Source organism: Vicugna pacos, chromosome 12 (genome assembly GCF_048564905.1).
Source record: "Vicugna pacos chromosome 12, VicPac4, whole genome shotgun sequence".
NCBI classification, from domain to species: domain Eukaryota; kingdom Metazoa; phylum Chordata; class Mammalia; order Artiodactyla; family Camelidae; genus Vicugna; species Vicugna pacos.
Genome location: NC_132998.1, coordinates 66465890 through 66477386, shown reverse-complemented (window position 1 = coordinate 66477386; position 11497 = coordinate 66465890). Strand labels below are relative to the sequence as shown.

Below are 11497 nucleotides of genomic sequence, written 5' to 3'. Positions count from 1 at the left end.
CCTGGGGGGCGAGGGTGCCTGAGGGCTCAGGGATGCGGCAGGGGGTGGGTTACGTGTGGGGGGGTGGGGCACAGGACCTGACGGCTTCCGTTCTGGGGACTCTGCTCCAGGTGCCTGTCTCTTCCTCTCCTCGGGTCTCACCTGGGGTCCTGGCCTTCCTCCAGCCCCTGGCCCACTCCCCTGTCCCAGAAACACTGGAGTCCCGCCAGGTCTAGCACCTCACCAGCAACAGTGCCATCCAGGGGCATGGGAGGCAGCAGGTATAGGGGTAGGCACTGCAGAGGCCGAGAGAAAACCCCAGAGTGGTCTGGGGTGGTGGCCACTGTCCCCCAGTCAAGGAGGGCTGGTGGTGCGGGCGGGAAGTGAGAGCAGGCCTGGACACAAGCGGGCTAGGCTGTGAGAAAGTACCTGGTTTTGTTTGTGGACAGCCATAAGGCCAAGGTTCCTGATGTCCAGGAACCTGCGGGTCTGGGGTCCCTGCCCAACTCTCAGCCTCCAGGCAGAGTTTGCTTCTGACTCAAGGAGGGACCTGGGGCACCAGAAAACCCCGCTGCCGGCCTCACTCAGGCTTCGGGACCTGCAGCTTAACAATACACGGGTCTGTCAGTAAGAGTAACACATTTATTGGGAGTTGGGGGTTTGGGTGCCCCAACAGAAGATCAGAACATGTAAAGTAACCCTGCAGACCCCTCCAGGACAGCTCAGTCCTGCCCCCTCCAACTGTGCGGGCCCTACCCCACCCAGCACTGCTGGGGTGTCTCTGCCCACCCCGTACCCTCTCCTGCACCGCCAGCTCTTGCTGGGTAGCCCCACTGCCCACTGTGGCGTGAGGGCCAGGACACCCTGCCAGGCCATGGAGGGGCATATTTTTTTAAGGCAGTCAAATTTTGCAGCCTGACTTAAGGTCAGCTCCCAGGGCCACTGGGCAGCTAAGACCCAGTATGGCCAGCCCAGCTCCAGACCAGCATTTTCCCCAGAGCCTCGGAGACCTCCTGTGGTCAGATAAAAAGTGCAAACATGCGGCTCTTCTGCATTTGTTTAAAAAAATCAGTAAAAACAGGCTTGGAGCTGGTGGTGCCAGGCCCAGCCCTGGGCCCTTGTGGCATCTGAGGTCGCAGCCCCAGCTCCCCCAGACAGAGCACAACATCTGAGGCCTTATTGCTGTGCGTGGGGCCAGACCCTCGTGGCCCACTTGGGGTCAGGCAGGAGAAACGCAGGCTGGGCCGTCCGACTGGTTCCAACTGCCAGCTTTAACAATGCAGCATTTATTTTTTAATTAAATTAAATTAAATTAAAAAAGACAAACTGCGTGACCAGGTGGTCGTCTTGGCTGGGATGCGAGGCCGGCAGCAGCATCACACGGGGCCGTTTGAGGCGGCTCCTGCAGGCGGCGGCACGTCTGTCTGCCTGCAGGGGGGCGGTGGGAGTCACTCAGGGTGAGGGTCCTCGCCCACCCCCCTCCCATGGCCTGACCTGACCTGCTCACCTGTCCCTTGTCACTGTACCCAGGGTGGCCACCGTGGAGAGGGCTGGGCTGGCTGGGGCTGTGGTGACGGCCAAGGACAGCACAGGAGAGGCTGCCAAGGTGGCTGGGGTGGGGCCAGAGTCGTCTAGTACTGTGGTGGCTGCCACGGCAGCCCTGGGGAGGACAGCCACACCCGAGGGAGAAGTCTCTTCTGCAGGCGCAGGGGGGGCGGGGTCTGGTGGTGTGCTGGTGGCGCACCCAGCCCTGTGTGGCAGATGGGCTTCTGTTACCTGGGCCACCCCCAGTGTGGCTCCACCCTACAAGGTGGCCCAGAGGCTGCACTGCCACCCTGAGGTCCAAACACACCAGAGCCACTGGCCTGTCCAAGGCCTGGAGCCTCCTTCCCAGCCGCATCCGTCCTGGGCTGCCCCAACCCGTCTGGTCTCCTGCAGCTTCCCCACCTCCACCCCATTCTGGAACATGCCCCCTCAGGGATCCTAGCAACCCCCACTACTCTGCAGACCCCAAGGGCCCAGGGCACTGCCTTGTACAGCTCACAGGCCACGTCTGCCCTGAACATCGCCCGCCCCCTCCATGCGGAGAGCAGGGGGAGGGCAGCCTGGGGACACTGGGCCCTGGCACCAGGCTCTTGGCTGCAGCCCAGGAGGAGAAACAGCCCACAGCTCCCTTCCATGGGCCCTGTGCCTGCTTCCTGATGTCACCTCAAGCCTGGCAAGGGCCTTTGGGCACTGGTGAGGGTGGGGGCTGGAGGGGCAGTCAGGGCGCCCTGCTGCCCAGTTGGTCAGGACTCAAGTAGAGTGAGACAGAGCCCGAGACGCCCCTGAAGACAAGCCCCAGGTCAGCCAGGCCTCGAGGACCCTGCTGCGGGCGGCGTGCAGACAGACCCCCCGAAACAGCATCACCTGCCTCTGGCAGTGGGTGGGGACTGTGGGGAGGGTCGGGGGTCAGGAAAAGAAAAAGGTTTTAAAAATGTCAGTGATTCTAAACTTTAAGGGATCAAGCCCACCAAGGAGCCACGTGTGCACCTCAAACCCAGGTGCCCCACTCAGCCCCCGGCCTGGCCCGCTCTCCCCCTGCCACGACCTGACCCGTCCCGCCGTCACCGAGCTGCTTGGCCCTGCCTCCTCTGCTCCTCTGGGCTGTGCCCACGGCCACCAGCCCAGGACAGGGGCCAGGAGGATAGATGTGCTCTGGGGCCCCAGGAACGAGTGTGCTGTGAGCCAGAGCTGGACACCCGCCAGCAGGACAGATGGAGCCCCCAAATCAGGAGGGACACCCCAGGATCACTGGGCTGGGGACCTTGTGGGAGCAGCACCGACACCCATCTGCTCCCCGTCCCTCCCCCAAGGCCTACAGAGCCCCAGCCCCACCTTCTCCCTTGCAGCCCTACCTCCCTCGTGTCCCCACCAGCCCTCCTGCCCAGTTCCGTTTCCACAGCACAGACTCCCCTGGCTCCACCGCCCCACCCACCAGCCAGGAGATGCTGTCTGTCCAGCAGTGGACTCCAAATTCCTGTGCACAGGAGTGGGACATGCGGCACTGAGGTGCAGGACGCCCCAGGTCAGAGCATCTGCAGGGCCCCAAGCCAAGTCCCGAGACCTTCCCCCTTCCTACCGGCCCAGAACCCCGGGCGTGACCAAGGTGCCTGGCTGAGGTGGCACGTGTCTGGGACTACGCTTACACCACACAAGCGCAACAGCCCCAGATCCTGAGGTGGCAGCTCTGTCTACCCAAAGCCTGGCCACTCTCTCCAACGAGGCCATGGCGTGGGGTGGCCCAGCCCCCAGTCCCTAGGGTGACAGATTCAGGCCCTGTGCTCGTCTCAACAACACCCCTGGCTTCCAGTTAGATGAAGGTGCATCCCTCTCTCCCCGAGCCCGCCTCCACAGGGTCACGGGCCATCAGGGCAGGAGGGCCAGCCAGCTCCCAGGTCAGCAAAGTACTGGGGACAGCCAGACCTCCACGTGCAGCCGGGGACTCCCAACCACCCCATCGTGCTCACCTGGGGACTGACACAGGCAGCTGGGGGGCCTTGTGGCCAGGACCCACACTGACAGCCTCCAAGGCACCTGCCACCTTCTCGTCCTCATGGCTGCTGGAGGCTACGAGGGGGGCCTTCCTGGTGACATACACGTTCCAGGCACTGGGGACAGCCGGGCCAACTGCAAGACAGAAAGCCGGCAACATGTGGTGAGGACAGAGTGGCCACAGGGCAGAGCCTCAGGGCCCCCGAGCCTGTGTGGGCCAGGGTGGAACATGCAAGAACTTCAGCCTATGACACGGGGACAGGCACGCACCGTGCCCACCGTGCATCTGCGCGTTCACGGGAACCGCAGGGAGAGACTGCTCCCCTGCAGGGAGGACCGCCACTCAGCCTGTGACTCCTGGTCCCTCCCCATGGGACCCTGACATCCTGGAGGGCTTCTCAGTCTGACAGGGGGACTGGGGCTCAGGGCCAGGGGCTCTGTACTGGCCCCAGGACAGGCATCGAAGCAGCACAGTGCACACCTACCACCCACACCTGGATGGCAGCAAGGCCTGGGGAGACTGGCCTGGTCGGGAAGGCCCTCACTGCCCACCCGGGGGCCTGGCAACACAGACAGGTTTTGGCTGGTCAGTCAGACCTGAGCTCCGAGGGGCAGTCCAGTCCCCAGATGTGATGCAAACCTCAGTATCACCAGGGAGACACAGTGACCCAGGGCCTTGGCCACCTCCTGCCACTCCCCTGTCCGTGGGGCCGCCCTACTCACGTGTTCTCTCTGGGCCCTGGTTCAGGCTACCCTGGGCATCGCTAGGACCCATGTCCACCGGAGAACTGCATCTGGGCCCCGACTCAGAGCTGTAGACGAGGCTAACACTGAGACCATGTCAGGGAGACCTGGCCCCCACACAGCCAGGGCTGCCTCCCGGCCACCCTGCCTCACCAGCAGAAAGGCTGGAAGTCAGTGAACTTGGCCCAGCCTTTCTCCTCTGGAGCTGAGGCGCTGGGGGCACTGACCGCCCACACGCTGGAACCCACGTCCACCGCCACTCCTGGGACCGAGGCGGCCGAGTTCACTGGCTCATCAAACACTGGCCACGTGGCTCCTGTTGAGAAGACGCACTGGTCTAGGCCCCTTGACCAGCAGTGGGCCCCGCCCACCCTCGGAGCCCTGCAGCCCAGACGTGACCCACTGTGGATGGGGGCACCTTCCCCAATGAGATTAAAGGACACCAGCCTCGATGTGTGATGTGACAGAGCAGGGGGCCACCAAGGGCTGAGCCAAAGTATTTCCCACCAACCCCGTGTCACCAGGGTCAGGGGCACAGGAGCTTGTTGGAAACCACGTGCAGTGGGGCCAGAGGGTGTCAGGCCCACAGCAGCTGCTGCCACACACGGGCCAGGGCACCAAATCCCCAGTCCCTGTGTCCCCACCCATGTCTCCTCTGCTCAGCCTGCACCCACGGCTCCACCATCTACCTTTCGAGCCACCCTCAGCACAAGGACCCTCCGTCGGGGCAACAGCCCAAGAGGCGCCTGCCCGCACGGCATCCCCATCTGCTCCCAGGCTCCCTTCCCCGACTTGGACTCCACGCTCCAGGCCATCCTTTGAGCAGCTCTCTGAAGCACGAGGGCCCCCAAACCTGCGAGGAGACGCGTGCTCAGCACAGCGGGGCCCCAAAGCAGCGCTGCCCGCACACCCGGGACGTGTGGCCAGGCAGGGCTGGTGCTCGCGTGGCCCCAGGGCCCACCTGGCTCTGGTCACACGGGCGGCATGGTGCGGCTCCTCATCCTCCCAGAGGTCATCCTCTTCGTCAAAGGGCTGAATGTGGTCGCTGCAGCAGGCCTCGAACAGAGCTGCGCCAGGCTGCAGGAGAGCGCACATGGCCCCGCGGCCCTTGGCCCGCACACCCTGTCCACCCCCAAGGAGCACCATGGACTCACGCTGTCCTCGTCAGCGTCCACACTGAAGCTTATATCTGCAATCCTGTCAAACGGGGCACTGGGCAAACAGGGACACGCGTCACCCCACGGGGGCTCGTCCCCATCCCTTGTGCACCAGGAGGGAGGGGAGGCAGATCCGAGGGAGGCCAGGGCTCTGGGCCAAGCCCAGGTGAGTGTCTGCAGGTGGGGGTCGGGGGAGGGCTCCCCTCCTCAGGCTCTCAGGCTCTCTTCCCACCTCTGGATGGAGCAGCCTGGGGATAACTTCCACCTGGCCACTCCGGGTTCCCGGTCTGCATGGCAACAGCCTGCCTCCCCAGAAGGTGTCTCGGGGGCTGAACTCAGCCCAACCTCCCCTGGCAGCTCCGCGCAGTGGGGTCACACTTGGCTTCTAGCCGAGGAAATGGTGTGACGGCCTCTAAGGCCAGGGACGGCCGAGCCACAGGGCTGGGACCTGGTCACACTGAGCCGAGGGCAGCTCTGTTCTGCAGGGACTGAAGACGGGGGAGCGGGCAGCAGCGGAGGTTCAAGTGGGGCCCAGCGTGAGGGAGGCGGGCGCGTGCTGCTGGGCTCACTTGACGCTGTCGTCCTGCTCGGCAAACTCCTCGTCACTGAAGCCAAACTGGTCCACAAAGGTGGCCGTCATCTGCTGGACCTGGTACTCAGAGAATGCCTGGGGAGGGAGCCACTGATGCTGTAGCAGCTTCTCCCAAACCCTGACCCCCACGGCGCATGCTCGCAGGTGGCCTCATCCTAACTCGTAAGTTTCAGTTCGCCCACCACGTCCCCAAAGGTCTCACCAGTGTAAAACGGCTCTAGGGGCCCTAACTCCCCAGTTCCTGCACAAGCTGGACCAGGGGCGCGGGGATCAGTGCTCGCCTCTCCCTCGTCCTGCCGAGGCCATCTGGTGACACTCCAGGGAGTGGGACACCCTCAAGGCCTAAGCGCTGCCCAGAGTATGGCGGTGGGGGCCCGGCTGCAGGGGCGCAGGGCCTGGCCACACGCACCTGCTGAAGGGACAGCTCGCTGGGGAAAACGCCCTCCATGTCCTCATCCTCGCTGGAGGGGTGAAGGTGGTGGGTGCTGACCTGCAACAGCCAGACGGGTGGGCCCAGGGCCACGGCCGACCTGCCCTCCCTGTGCAGGGCACACCGGAGCCCCAGGAGCACAGGCCAGGGAAGAACCAAAAGGCTGATACTGCCCCGCTCAGAGGGCTGCAGGGGCCGCACCCTTGACAGGCCCAGGGCCTGAGGCCGCAGCACCGGTCAGCGCCACCCAGGCTGCTCACCAGGTCCACCGCATTCCTGCGGTTGGCCTCCGTCAGTGTCTCCTCCACGAAGCTGTCCCATCGCCCACGGCAGTCTTCAGGGAGCCCTGCAGAGAAGGCAGCCAGCTAAGCCCTGGGACGGAAGCGGCAGCTCATCCTGGCCCCACAACCTGACAGCTGCCCCAGAGGCCATGGGGGAAAAAAGCTGCTGAGGCCACAGGACAGGGACAGACCCAGCACCTCCCACGCCTCCCCCAGAAGGCATGCTGAGCCCGTCGCTCACACCCACCGTGGGCCTGCTCAATCCTTTGTGCACTTTCTGGCATCTATCTCACCCTGGGCAGCCCTGTTCTCAGGCCCCCACATGGGACCGGGGGCAAACCATCGTGGCTGTGAAGCTAGTGTGACTACCCGCCATGCCCTTGGGGCCCACTGGATGTCACCCTCAGGCCCTCCTGGTTGCCCCGATTATCTGTCCCTCTTGGCACCCAGCACACCCTGTACAGGCTGGCCAGGCGTCCTCCCCAGCGAGGCCCCTCTAAGCTGCCCACCATCTGTCTGAACTGAGACCCCCTGGAGCCCTCCCCAGCTCAGCCCAGGAAGCCAGATGCCTGGGGGCTGCAGACCGTGTGCCCAGGATGTGTGAGGGCTAGGAAGAGGTACAGGTGGCAGCCCCCAGATTTGAGGGGGGGACTGGCGGGTCGTGATGAGAGGAAGTCTGTGGGGCAGAGAAGGCCTGGCTAGGACAGGCTGCCTCTGTCCAGGCCCCTCGGCTGCTCTAAGAGACAGAGGCCCTGCACCCAGGCCAAGCCCCGAGTGCAGAGAAGAGCTGGACGCTGGGGCAGCAGCAGGCGTGCGGGCAGACGCAGGGGGTGCGGGATGCAGGGGAACCAGAGCCATGACTGTGGCAGGGGCTCCAGACATCTGCCCCTCAGAACTGACACCCAGCACCAGGCTCACCCGACAGGAGAGCCCAGGTGGGAAGGGGAGCCCTCTGTCTCGGTTCCAGTGCAGTACCGCCAGCTGAGGGGCCGGAGGGCAGAGAGCAGGAGGCAGGTGCAGGGCAGCCTCTGGCAGCAACATCTGGAACAGGGCTCCTGCCACCCGGAGGCACTCACCTTGGATGACCTCGCTGACAGGGGTCTGCATGGGGCCCCGCTCCAGGTTCTGTACCACCGCGTTGGCAATCCGGGTGAGGTGGCCCATGTTCCCACGCCTCATGCCGCCTGCTGCCCTGAGAGACAACCGCACTTCAGGGCAGGCCTCGCCCAGGACCACCTTCCAACCAGCTTCCGCACCACGGCCTGGCCTCCGGGACACTTATTTTTGGAGAGCGCCTACTAGATGGCAACATCACTCTAATCTCACTACTGAGAAGTGCAAACGGGCAGGCGCCGCTCCCACCCCTGCACGGATGGACCAGAGAACGGGCGTGGCCGGGGCTGAGCCCAGGCCAGTGGGCCAGTCAGTGCTGCGAGTGCTGACCCAGAGTATCCCCAGTTCCTGGTGAGGACTGAGAGCAACACGGAACCCAGCAGCCGGCAGAAGTACACGTCCTGCCCTCTGTCTACCTGTGTCCCATGTGGCCATGAACACATGGCTCTGCCCTCAACTTCTCACTCGTCCCACACGTGACCCAACAGAAGAGCAAGTCTTAAACTCCCCGGCGCGTCAGGAAAGACGCCAGATGCTGACACATTTCAGAGTGGCCGCCCCCGAGCCCCAGCACTCATGGGGCTTGTTTCCCACCTCCCTCCCGAGAGCCTGGCCACGCCCAGAAGAGGGAGTGAAGGCGGTCCTGAGTCGGTGGCCAGCCTGGCAGAGGCAGGGAGGAGGGACCGCGACGACCTGGTCCACAGGTGAAGCTGGGATGAGGGGGAGGCCTGGGAGCAGCTGGCCAGGGCTGAGGCATGGAGGCGTCCAGGCTCATAAGCCTGCCCACAGCCTACTGTGGCTCAGGGACCCCTCCCTGACACTGCCGCACATGCGTGCGCCAACATGCAACACTTACACGAGCAGGCTCGGCACCAGCCCCTTGGGCATCGATCGCACAGACCAGGGCCGAGGGGGAGGCCGGGTGGCCCCACCCTGCTCGTTGTGGCTCAGTGACTGTGGGACGTGCAGGGAGCTAGGTGAGGCTGGGAGCCCCCAGGAGCAGCCCTTGGTCAGGCAGAGCGGGAACACAGTGGGCTGGGGCTGCCAACCCTGGACCCTGTGGCACACCTGGGATCTAGACATTTGAGACTTTCAAGCAGGGGTGACACCACCTGCTAGTTTCAGAACAATCCCAGCTGCTCAGGCATCAGAAGGCCAGTGGGGCAGGAAGAAAGCAGGAGTGGCCCAGAGCACTCTTTCAAGGACTCAGGAGTTCAGTGAGAGGAGTGGCCGGAGGCTGGGATGGGGAGATGACGAGATTCGGGACACACTGGGACATGGGGTCTCTGCCAAAGGACAGTGGAGTAGAGGGGCAGGGGCTCAGGGAGCCAGGGGCTGGGGCAGGAGGCCATGAGAAGCAGGACCCTTCCATGCAAACAAACCTTCCTCAGAGCCCCAGAGCCCCACCCAAGCCCCAGGGGTTCTCACTGTGTGTGGTCGTTGGCTTCCCAGGCCTCCAGGATCCTCTGGACCAGACAACACTTCTGGAACAGCTGGGAGACAGGCAACACCAGTCAGGCCAGCAGGGGTGCACACCCCCTTCCACTGCCCCTGGGCCAAGTGGGCTTAGCAGGCAGCAAGGAGACACACCAGCCCCAAGTCCCCCGTGGGCAGTGACAGCACGACAGCCCGGCCCTGCCATCCCCACCAGACACCCGGCAGGCACTGCCGAGGGCCTTCCCCATCAAGACCAGGGTCGAAAGAGAACAGTTCCATTCTCTTCGGCCTCCTCCAGCCTCCCCTAGCTTCCCACCCTGCTCTGGCGGCTCTCCCACCTCCTCTGCCCAGCAGGAAGGCCAGGGCCCTGTGCTCACTTGCTCCCAGGCCCTGTGGCTCCAGGCACCTGGGATTTTTGTTCTGGGATCCAAATCGCACCCCCCCACTCACACAACTGTGGCCTCTTCATCTGGGTGGGGATCACTCCCTGGCCTGAATGGCCCCTGCCCCCTCCCTCCGCCATGTGGCTCTCAGCACTGAAACCACCCACCCCGGCTATTCACCCCGTTGGCCATCGACCAGCTCAGGCCCGTAGATGCCCAGCAAAACGGGCCACGGCAGGCAGGAGCAGTCCTTCAGGACCCCCTCCAAGCCCTCTTGTCTGAGCCTCAAAGCCAGCCCGGTGAGGGGCAGGGCCAACCCCCACGACCCTCCTCTGTTCACAGGGGCTCTCCAGCTGGGGGATGGTCTGTGCCACGTGCTCCACCCTCCCACGTACCTGCTCCCTCCCCACTGGGGACACAGTCCCCAGGGACGCAGGTGTGCTCTTGCCCACAGCCCTGGGAAGGCCCATGAGCACACGGCGGCGTGCAGGCGGCCCCGGGGTGAGCGTCCAGAGTGCGCTCAGGCGAAAGGACGTGCCCAGGAGGAAAAAGGAGTGTCACGCAGAGGATCCATGAGGCTCACAGTCCCAGAAAGTCTTCCCGCGAGAAGCGACACGTTCATGCTGTCTCCTGAGCACATTCCTGACGGCGCGGCTGCTCACCCCCACCCCTCTGCTCCACTAGCTCTGGGGGCCTGGGCAGACATGGACACTTTCCTTGTGACTTCTGGTCTTGTGTGAAAAAGGGGAGCAGCACCCCCAAGTCACATGAGGGTCAGAGGAGAAAACACACAAGGGCCAGGGCCGTGCTGGCCACAACGGCCCACATCAACGGTACCGCCACACGGTCTGGGGGGACTCAGCACACGGTGACGCACAGGATGCACGGACACTAGCTGGACTTACATGGGTCACCATCGTGTTCTCGGGGCAGCTGGCAGCAGGCTGGGGGGTCTCTGGGTCCCCGCTGAGGGGTGGAGGCTCCAGCCTGCCCTCAGGTCCACTGGCCTCGGCCCTGTCCTTCCAGGCAGCGTGGGACAGGATCGCAGCTATGCACAGTTCCACTTGGAGGTGCAAGAAGTTATTCCAGGTGTACTTAAAGAACAGGTCCTGGGGGCGGAGGGAAGCCCTCAGGCTGGTCTCCTGAAGCCGAGCACCGTTTCCACTATCTCCTGACCGTCCGGACCCAGTGCCCTTAGAAACTTCGGCAAAGAGCCACATGCCTTCCACCTCCATCCAGCCGGGGGCTTTGTTTCTGTCTCATCTTTGCTCTTATCTGACCACTTCCTGTGGGTTTATGCTTTTGTCCTTAAATTGGAAGCTTAACCCATGAACCCTCAGCCTCTCCTTTTCCAGCGTGTCTTTTTAAGGCCGCGCATTCCCCTGTAAAATCCACCATCGACACATGTTGCTACACAGTACTTTAATCATTCTTCCTTTATGACTATCTTTGACCCACAAGCTCCTGGGAGTGCGAAATTCTCCAACCCCTGGGACTCTATCCAGTGGAGTCGTGAAATCAGGAGGTGCGCGTGGAGACACTTCCCAGAGGGGCCCAAACCCAAGCTCCAGGCTCAAGTCGCAGAGCAGGCTGAGTGGGGAGCTGCACCCCACCACACACACCCGCCCGTGAAGACGGCAGTGCGACGCCAGCTGGGAGTGGTGACATAGCCACCTCACACCCAGACCATCTGCTGCCCATGTGGAAGGGGAAGGGGTGTGCAGGGGAGACAGGGTGGGTGCAGTGTGTGCGCGTGAGCCCTCCCTGCACACCAGGAAGCTGGGAGCTGCTGACAGAAGGAGGCCCTCAGCTCCACGCAGTCCTCCTCCTCCACAGAAAGATAGGCG

General features: G+C 63.7%; 1 protein-coding gene across 8 annotated transcripts in view; it reads right to left on the bottom strand.

Annotated features, from left to right (window-relative positions):
* Positions 1-601: 601 nt before the first annotated feature.
* PPP6R2 (protein phosphatase 6 regulatory subunit 2) overlaps positions 602-11497 on the bottom strand; it is a 77270-nt gene continuing 66374 nt past the window's right edge. For 6 of the 8 annotated variants that reach the window (XM_072973789.1, XM_072973790.1, XM_072973788.1 and 3 more), the window contains 14 exons: positions 10556-10759; positions 9259-9323; positions 7794-7909; positions 6697-6782; positions 6416-6496; positions 5984-6081; positions 5412-5469; positions 5219-5334; positions 4947-5110; positions 4411-4573; positions 4237-4325; positions 3489-3648; positions 1487-1729; positions 602-1407 (listed from right to left, as the gene is read on the bottom strand). In XM_072973789.1, the coding sequence (XP_072829890.1) occupies positions 1356-1407; positions 1487-1729; positions 3489-3648; positions 4237-4325; positions 4411-4573; positions 4947-5110; positions 5219-5334; positions 5412-5469; positions 5984-6081; positions 6416-6496; positions 6697-6782; positions 7794-7909; positions 9259-9323; positions 10556-10759 (1695 nt within the window). In that variant the 3' untranslated portion in view covers positions 602-1355. The remainder of the gene's footprint in view (positions 1408-1486; positions 1730-3488; positions 3649-4236; positions 4326-4410; positions 4574-4946; positions 5111-5218; positions 5335-5411; positions 5470-5983; positions 6082-6415; positions 6497-6696; positions 6783-7793; positions 7910-9258; positions 9324-10555; positions 10760-11497) is intronic. The other 2 variants (XM_072973791.1, XM_072973792.1) reach the window with 2 other exon arrangements.